The 9,656-nt window shown below is 37.4% G+C and overlaps 1 protein-coding gene across 1 annotated transcript in view; it reads left to right on the forward strand.

The window, feature by feature from the left end:
• Window positions 1-614: 614 nt before the first annotated feature.
• Window positions 615-9,656, forward strand: part of LOC104072941 (rab GTPase-activating protein 1) — a gene marked incomplete at its 3' end in the record, with an annotated part of 24,190 nt that continues 15,148 nt past the window's right edge. The window contains exons 1-5 of the mRNA XM_009572557.1: window positions 615-817; window positions 7,079-7,313; window positions 7,856-8,060; window positions 8,690-8,864; window positions 9,215-9,372. Coding sequence (XP_009570852.1) covers window positions 668-817; window positions 7,079-7,313; window positions 7,856-8,060; window positions 8,690-8,864; window positions 9,215-9,372 — 923 coding nt within the window. The remainder of the gene's footprint in view (window positions 818-7,078; window positions 7,314-7,855; window positions 8,061-8,689; window positions 8,865-9,214; window positions 9,373-9,656) is intronic.

The raw sequence follows: 9,656 nt of genomic DNA on the forward strand, positions 1-9,656 counted from the left end.
CAGCCTACGCTGTTCTTCCTGCTTCTTGGAAGTCTTTTCTTTTATTGTTCCTTACAGTACAGAAGATTCAGCATAGACTGACAAAATGCTGTATGTCCCAAGGTTTTGGAGCATCCTTACCACAAAATATCAAGAGTTAGATCTAACTCTTGTTTTGGGGGAAAAGAATGTGACTGAAGCATGCAGTGAGCTCTGATAGCTACAAAAGTAATTTTTGCATGAACATAGATGAAGGCAGACAGGTTAGCTGAAGAAAGTAAATGGACTTTATAGTTCTGGCCTTAATACGAGTCCTTTGTCAGCTGGCGTAGTGTATATTCCAAGGGCCTGTTTTGTGCTATGTGTAGAAAATGGTGCCTGACATAATCATGAAATACTGCAAAAAGATTTATTAACTTCCCTTCTGTGAGCTATGGAAACCAGTGCTCTAATGGTAACACGCTGGTTAGCAAAATCAAAGCAGGACCATGAGTGTACACTGACAGAGAGTTGTAACTTGGTTATGCTGTCAGATGTGTTACTTTTTATAACTAGTCAGCAGGTTTCTGAAAAGAAACGTTTGAGCATTTTAGCATGAAGTTTTATATAAGTATTTTTATGATTTTTGTTTTTCAGGAGTTTATAACATATTTAATCTCATTCATGAATCGAACTTCCTTTTTAAGTCATGGATGACAAGGCTTCTGTTGGAAAAATCAGTGTCTCTTCAGACTCGGTATCCACTCTTAACAGTGAAGATTTTGTCTTGGTTTCCAGGCAAGGGGATGAAACACCATCTACAAATAATGGTAGTGATGATGAAAAAACAGGACTGAAGGTAAGAATCAATAACCTGAGTTTGTTCCTATTCTTCTAAATCAAACTAACCATAGAGAGCTTAAAGAGGGACTTCTTTATTGTGGAAAACTTGACAGAAGGGAGAACTTATTCAAGAACTGATTTTGCCAGTGATTTCTGCATTACTTTTGCTGATGTCAGAGGTGATAATTAGGTTTTGAGTAAGGGCTCTCTCCATCACTACCTGTGGGTTTTTTTCCCACTTTGCAGAATCCTTCATGAAGTGCTTAGGATGAAACAGACTGGCTGTCAAGAACTTGGAACTGTGATTTTATCACAGCTTTCAGATAGAAAGCAATACTAACATACACTTGATTTGACCATATCTCTTAATTCAAACATATATTAAAGTTTTCCCCAATGTGAAATGTTCTCTTTAAGAAATGTAGAAGTGTAGTTATAACTAACAAGTTGGCATGAATCTGAGAATACAAGCCTATGTGGTAGGCTTGTGTGAATTGGAAGGGCATTGACATCTTCTCACTTTTAAAAGCGCTGTTCTGAAAAGAGACCCTTGTCACTCTCTTTTTTCTTTTTTTTTTCTTTTTTTTTTTTTGGCTACTTAAAGAAAATCTTTCATCCCAATTTGTATTTCTTTAAGCAAAGTGACACAAGCAAGGTAGTCACTCCAAATTCTGTCATTTTAATGTGTTGAGAACCGGATCGTTCCTAGAGTGAGTCAAGTTAGTGTGTTCTTTGTGGGAGATGGAAAGAGGTATGCCACCATCGCAAGAGACTGAAGTCTACAGTCACATCTATGTCTTCAAAATAAGGTCTTTAAAGATGATGAGGAATCATGTGTTCTGCCTGTTGGACTGGGTGTTCCTCTTTTCATTACTAGCAGTTGTTACAGAGACTTTATTGAACGTTTCTTGATGCTTTTGCGCATCTTGCTTTTACCTGCCAACTGCTTTGTTTGTTTTTCTTGCATTGCTTTGAGTCCTGAACAAGACATGCCATTATAGTGGCTATTTTCTTTTACATAGGACTTCAAGCTAATTCTGTTAGTTAAGAGTCTCCAGATCTTACTTTTGCTTAATCTGGCAAAAATGTTCACTTATATTTTATTGCTATTGCAGAAGATTGCCACTTCACTATCATAGGATAGTCTAAAAAAATTTGAAATTTTCTTGAACAATCAGCCTGGTGTTCTATAAAACACTCTGAAAGACTGTAACCTCACGCTTGTCTTTCTAGATGCTGCAAATAGCAGCAGCTATAAATACTTAAGAATTCAGAGTAGTCTCCATAATGGTGCTTACCTTGAGAATGCTTCTATGATTCTATTCTATGATTATGTGGCAGTGTATGTGATTAGTTCCCAAAGTTGTGATGCATCATTTGAGACCCCAGGGGAGACACACGGTCAACCAGATTTTCCATTCCATCCTGTTATTCCCAAAGAAAGTTTGGAAACACAAAATGCTGTAGTCTGCAACACTTCTCGCTCCATGTGGGAGCTATTTGTATTGCTGGTCTAATGATTGCCTTGTTGTGGCTGTCCTGCAGTGTTTGTATGACACGCTACATCTTGTTTAGTACAGTCAAAGAAATTGAAGAGACTTGTATGTAAAGTCATCTTCATAGAGCTTGCAAATATTTCAGAGAAGAATACACTTAATTTCAGACCAACTCCTGAAATTTATTTCAAATTTTCCTTTTGTGTTTACTTCCAAAGTGGTTTATAAAATGGGTAGCTGTTTCTCTTGATGAGGAAAGAAGAACGTTAGCCTCCTGATCTTTGACAATCGTAAAATAAAGTTATGCTGTTCCCTGATTTGGCACTGAATGTCACAGAACTTCGCAGGTCTTAAAGATAAGCTTCTTTGTGAATTTGGTGCCAAGAGCACCATCCTTGAACAAAGTGATTCACCTTGAGCCTTTCAGTATTCTGGCAGTTTGAGAGTATGTGCTGTTTGGTTATTGGCTGCAATCTGAATGATTAATGGAAACATTATACCTTAGATAAGCAGTCAGTGCGCAGTCTAAATTCTCCCATACAGGGATCTTCCTGTTAACCTCCTTCCTTCTGCTTAAGGAGGTGAAAACTTTTAACAGAGGAAATGGGAAGACTTTTTAGCTATTCTTAGGGATAGAAATTGTCTTTTGGTATTGTTCTACAAGAAAAGAGACATACTACCCTAGAATATGGCTTTGTTCTTCGTATCTTTTTGTTTTCATCTTGCAAGTAGTCATTCAGTAGCCAGTTTTACTGTGTTATTAAGCTGTTTATTTTGTGCATGGGTAAGTGGAGGTGTGAAAGTTGTCAGAGGTATGTTAAAAGTACTGTCACCGTAATGTCTAAAAGTGTTTAAGTAGTATATGGAAAATTAATATTAACAGTACAACATGAGAACTGAGGTTATGTATTTCATAGGAACAAAAGAGGTGAGTTTTTTTCAGGGAGAAGCAATTGCTTTGGTACTTATAACTGAGTTAATTTGTTTGTGTATGTCAAAACCCATTTGCTTTGATGTGCCTACTAAGAAAAACAGAAAGTAAGTTCAGGTTCATATTTGAGCAGGTGTCTTTTTCTGGTGTTCTGTTTTAGAAAAGCAGTTTGAGGATCTTTCATTTGCTAAGCACAGTCTGAGGATGGTACTGGAAGTTTAGGCTTGTGTTTGCTGCATGTGATTGGTTGTGAAATTTGTACATCAAACCTAAGGCTCTCATTTCAAATTTGTTGATGTGCTATAGTTTTAAATAATAGTGCTGTGGGCTGAATTAATGCACGTTTTAATTTTTTTTCTTTCTCACATCCAAACAGGAAATATGCTTCCTGATTGTATTTGGAAGAAATATATTTCTTCAGTTAGTCATAATTCATAAATGTGGTTTTGCTTTTTGTCTATGCTGAAATATGTGCTTCAATTTAAAAAGGGGTTGTCAGTGATTGTTTTCCAGAAATATAATTTGCTAGCTGTCTCTGCTTTCCAGTATTGTTTCTGTGTCTGCTTTTGCCCACTGCCAGTGGGACTGAACTGGATTTACGAAAGCCTTGCTTCTGGAGCACACTGTAGAACAGGAGTTGAGCTACACGGTACAATGAGACCTCTCACAGGAGAGGCCAGCAGCACATGTGTCGGGAGAATGCAATAAACGACTGTTCTATTAAATCCCCCGTGTTGCTGTAAAGAAAGTTCACTACCTCCTATTTAAAGGTTAAGTAAAATTAGTTTTCAGTTTTGTGAGAAATGGAGAAAACAATGATTAGGGTGAATGGTTTCTTTCCTCTATGTGAGGCAAACGTACATGAAGCATTTGTTAGGTACACCTTGTTTATTCTTCCCTTCTGCCCTTACTTCTGCTGCACTCTGTCATGCTGCCTCTTACTGTTTTTTTGGGTTGCAGCAAAGTTTCAAGCATGTTTACGTCTTAATGTGCACTGTTCCCACGATGTGGTGAATTTATACGGTTGTATAAGAGACTGGTTGACGTGAAGTTAGTCTTAGTTTGTATTTTAGGCCTCGTTTCTCAGGCAGCTGGCTTGTTGCACTTGACTGTTAGGGCTGTGAGAACAGCAGAGCTCCTCCAGTCCAAAAGTATATTTACTGTGTCTTTTAGAATTCTTTTTTGAGTGTAGTCTGGGTTGAGAAGGAAGGCTTTCTTGGAGGGATTCTTTTAAATTACTTTGTAAGTGAAGATTTTGATGATGAGGTTTTAGAATATTTGAGACAGATTTTTTCTTTTTACGTGCCTATTTCCTGTCACGCCATAAACAACTTGGACTCATGTTTTACCTGTCACTGCTATTTTTAGGAACTTTTATTTTCAAGATCATGTTTTATAGGGCAGTATCTAGATATAAGTTATTGATACTGATTATTTTACCAAATACAGTAGATCACTGTTCAGACTTTTTTGGCTTGTAATCTTGATGGAATAGAACATTTTTCATGTGCATTTTATGTTAATACCATTAAACATTTAATTCTCGCTGGATATAAATTCCTCGTCTTCCTTTCCCAAACCCAAACTGAAGTCTGTTTAATCACTGTGAGCAAAAGCATATGAGATGCAGGTTTTTGCCAGAATGAATTTTAACTTCCACTTTCATAGAAAACAGGTCCTGTAAACTAGAAGTTACTTTAGGTTTTTTAATATATAGGCTTTAATGGGGCTGGCAGGACATTATAATTGATTCATTATATTTTGTTGCAAAACATATAAACTGTGTACAGTAAAGTACCATGGTGCATCTTCCATCATCATCATCTTTCTGACAAATGCCTGCGAAGACCTGAATAATAAACTTGATACTTAAAAGGATTATGCCTTTGATGACCACATGTTTGTGCAAGATTTTTCATTGCTTCCATGATGAATCATGCAAATGAATACTAAAATTATTGGGAGGAAAATGCAAATCTGTGGATTCCTGTAACTAGTTACAGGTTACGGATACTTCTGTGGATGTACAGCTGAGTAAGGCAGTTATTCTGTCCTCCTCCTGGTAGATGATTCCAGATAGCACATGAATGTATTTTAATCCATACTAAAAAATTACTTTCTGTTTGAGCATGAGTTTCAAGACCATAAACATCTCTCAGATTTTTTTGTTGTTGTTTAGATTCTGTAGTAAAACAGTCATTAGGTTACTACTTTTTTTTATGTTGCGCCTGCCTCTAGGATCTTGTGTGCTTGCTAGTTTTTTCATTACCTTAGAATTCCGTTTTTTGAAGACTTTCTTCTGAAGAACAGGGATCTGGGACTTTTCTCTTAAAGTAACTGTATTCTGCTCTATTCTAGAGTAATTCCAGGTCAGAAGTTTCTGTTCTTTGTTAATATTCTTGTATATTAAATAGTTATTTTTCACCAGAAAACTAATATGCAGTTTACATCTTTAAAGCAATGTATATAGAGGCTGCAGATACAGATAATTATTTGGAGATTGTGGGTCTGAGTGTGAAAGAGAAGACAGTACAAATATTTAAGTGACATCTGATGTTTTGCTCATAGTATATTTAATTCATTGCAAGGCTCATCCGTATGCATGAATGTTTTCTATTATCTGTTCCAATGTTATTTCAGCATTCTTAACTGGACTTCAGGTTGATTTATTTACTGTTAAAATGTGAGAACCTTGGCCATTGCTTCAGGTACTTTCAAGATAATTTAATTTTCTACTATGAGATGCTAGTTTTGAGGCAGATGGAATTTGCTTCAATACTGAGATTGTGTTATGAGCAGATTTCTGTCTGCTCTGTATTCTTCCTCCTGTTTTTAACCACTTCCTTTCTTTACTATCTTATTTTACAGATTAAAAAAAAAGAAAATTTTCTTTAATAAGATTTCATTTACACTCTTTTTAAGAACTTGGAGTAGTTGCACAATTTGGATTTTATTAGCTTGTGTGTAGCGTCTTAATTCTGTAAGCTTACAGAGACATAAGGATATAGAAATATATATCTGCTCATAGGGTTGAGTTTTGGTGCCAACAATAATAACCAGCAGCAGCTGAAGTGTTGGAATCAAGTACCTTTCTCTGACTGCCATCTGGTAAAATACTTCTGTAAACTCCATTTTCGTGCTTAATTTCTAAACTATGTAAACCATCAGTCACTTCCCTATTAATTGCGGAGGAATGGACAAAGAGTTTCCTTAGATACAGTATCTAAGAGTTTCCTGAAATTAATGTCTTCATTCTCTTCCTAGTTTAGAACCTAATTTTGCACCATTTAGGTTGCTTCATGCTTTCATGTTGACTTCAATGAGTGCAAAGTCAGGCTGTACATGAATGTTAGGAAATAAAACAACACTACCTCTTCTCCTTAGCATGATGGCATAATCCTGTTGCGGATTCCTCTCTTCCTGCGAAACCTTGCTATCTTACCCATGAACCGTGTAGCATGTTTAATTATATTTGGCCCTTTCTGGTACTATTCTGAGAATTATTATAGACCACTGTACTGTGGACATCTGTAAGTTTCTTCTGTCATAAGCTAGTCTTTGTAGTTGGTGATTAAAGACTAGTTTGAAAGTAATCTCCTCACTTTTTCCAGTGCTAGAAAATTCCTGCTTTGAGCTTGTTGATTTGTTAAAGCAGGGAGGATATAATCCGTACTAGTGAGCATTTGCATGTTGCACTTTGTGTTTACGGTTGTAACTAGGTTAAATTTGTTAACTGCTGCTTTGGTTGGCAGAAAAAGCCATATGAATGACCCTGTGCCTGAGGGATTTTTTTTTTTTTTTTCATTTGAACAGTCTTTTTTTGTGTCCCAACTCTGTTTGTGGCTCTTAGATTGTGGGGAATGGAAGCGAACAGCAGCTGCAGAGGGAGCTTGAAGACGTGCTGATGGACCCACCCATGGAAGATCAGTCAAGTGACCGCGACCATGGAGAAGAAGTTAGAACTGATGGAGATGGGGAAGAACCTGTTGTCCTTGAAGCTTCAGCATCCTCTACCATTAACCCAGTGTCAATGGCAGGACTCCAGAAACCAGAAATGAGTTTGCCAGTGAAACCATCCCAGGGAGGTTAGAAAAAAAATGGGGAATGCCTAGTGGTATCTTATGAGCTAGCTTTTTGTGGGGAAAGGAAGGAGAATTTAGGTACAGGTCTGTCCACCAGCCTTTCCCCATTTGTCCCATTATAATCACCTAGTGCAGTAAATGCCAGGTTATGTGATGCAAGAGTTAACATATGCTGAACTGTCTTCTCTTCTGAAAACGCTCATTATACTAGCCTTGAGATGTGTACAGAAATACTATGCTTACTTGCCTGGCTGTATAAAGTATTAGTCCATTTAGCTCGTCTATGCATCTTGTTGCTGTAATGAAAATCAGTGCACTCATATTTAAAAGAAGGCCTCCGAGTGAACTGGTTGTAGAGTTGGGATAGCTGAGTTGCTCTCTGCCATCAGTAGCTCACTTTCCTATAGTATTTTGGACTGACCTGACTTTCTGTAATGTGTTTCTTGGTCGCTTTTGTCATTTAGTTAGTGATGAGTCAGTCTCTGATAATTTACTTACGTATGCCTTGTCTTGCTTCTTCCGTTTAAATTTGTGTCTCACCCTAGACTGTGAGGATTTGAGCCCTTTTACACCTATGACAGATGAGGACAGCGTGGTGTTTAGCAAGCTCACCTATTTAGGCTGTGCCTCTGTGAATGCTCCCCGGAGTGAAGTGGAAGCCCTCAGAATGATGTCCATCTTACGAAGCCAGTGCCAGATTTCTTTAGATGTGACTCTGTCAGTGCCTAATGTCTCTGAAGGAACAGTGAGGTATGAAGCTCACTCAGGTGTACTCTGTGACAGTGTGCATTTAATCTTATTTCCTTTTAGCAACGAAAACAAGCTACCATTTTACCTGGGAGGAGACGTGAGCAACTTGGGATTTCGTTTAGTGGAAAAAGTGGGTTTTAAAGAGAAAAGTGATGCTTTGAGTTTGTTTACCAAAGACATTTTGTGTCCAAGGATCAGTATAAAATACTATGATGATCCCAGGTGTCCCCAGAGCCATGGTGGGAGTGGTTGTTGATGAACACTTTGGAAATGGCCTGGAAAGCATTTAGTTTGTAGGGCTGGAAAATGGCTGATACATGAGACTTAACAGGGATGAGGCTATCCACTGCTGCATATTAGTGTAGGTTGTTGAAGGCTGAGCCCTGAAAACTATGGGGAAATTATTGGTGGAAATGTCTGTTGCACTGTACTTTTTTATGCTGTTCAATTTAAATATAATTATTCTGGTCAAGCTTTGCAGTAAGTGACAGTCAGGAGCTAGTTTCTTTGTCATGTACTTTCTCCAGTAGCTACGAAATTGTTAAAGCTTGTTAAAGTTAAAAACCAGCTGAAATGATTCTTCTGAAGGTGCAAGCTTTGTTTTTTTTTTTCTCTCTGTCTTTTAACAGACTTTTAGATCCTCAGACAAACACAGAAATAGCAAATTATCCAATCTATAAAATCCTTTTCTGTGTACGAGGGCATGATGGAACCCCTGAAAGCGATTGCTTTGCTTTCACTGAAAGCCACTACAATGCAGAACTCTTCAGGATTCATGTCTTCCGGTGTGAAATCCAAGAGGCTGTAAGTTGAATCTTTTTGTCAAATGATAATTATGTACATGTAAACATTATTACTGAAATGAAACTGAAGTATTTCAGGCACTTTAGAAGTAATGTAATTCATCACTTTTGGCTTTTTTCTACCCCGGGTTAAGATAATTATAGAAACCTCATATATGAAATAAGAATGCACATTTAATAGTTTATCCTTTTAAGAAGTATAGAAACCCCATTAATTAGATGCTGAAACTGAACTATTTTCATACAATTACTTCTCATTCTATTCTTTAGTGAAAATTCAGGTAGGTTTCAGCTGCTGCATTTTCTATTTCTGTAGCTTCCTGATCTTTCTTTGGTGCTGTCTAAATGCAGGTGAGCCGAATACTGTACAGCTTTGCCACTGCCTTCCGTCGTTCTGCCAAACAAACTCCGCTCTCAGCCATTGCCACCCCACAGACTCCAGACAGTGATATTTTCACCTTCTCCGTGTCACTGGAAATCAAAGAAGATGATGGGAAAGGTTATTTCAGGTATAGATTCTTCATTCCTGTGCATGCAGCATCTGGTTCTGTTGGAAAGTGAGTCTGAGGTGGTCCCTAAATTCACTTTTTGAAAGTTTCCTATTCTGGTTTAAATGAATCCCAGACATAAACATTTTTGGGAAGTAAAACAGTCATGACCCTCTGGACTATTTCATCTTGGTCGTTGAACTGAACTTGGTGTTACCTGCGAAGTGCTTTTTCTATTTTGTATTTTTCTTTTGTCTTTAAACCCTTTTCTATGCAATGTTTTTTAAGTTGTGTTCAACTGAATT

This window comes from Fulmarus glacialis, unplaced genomic scaffold (assembly GCF_000690835.1).
Source record: "Fulmarus glacialis isolate BGI_N327 unplaced genomic scaffold, ASM69083v1 scaffold21842, whole genome shotgun sequence".
NCBI classification, from domain to species: Eukaryota; Metazoa; Chordata; class Aves; order Procellariiformes; family Procellariidae; genus Fulmarus; species Fulmarus glacialis.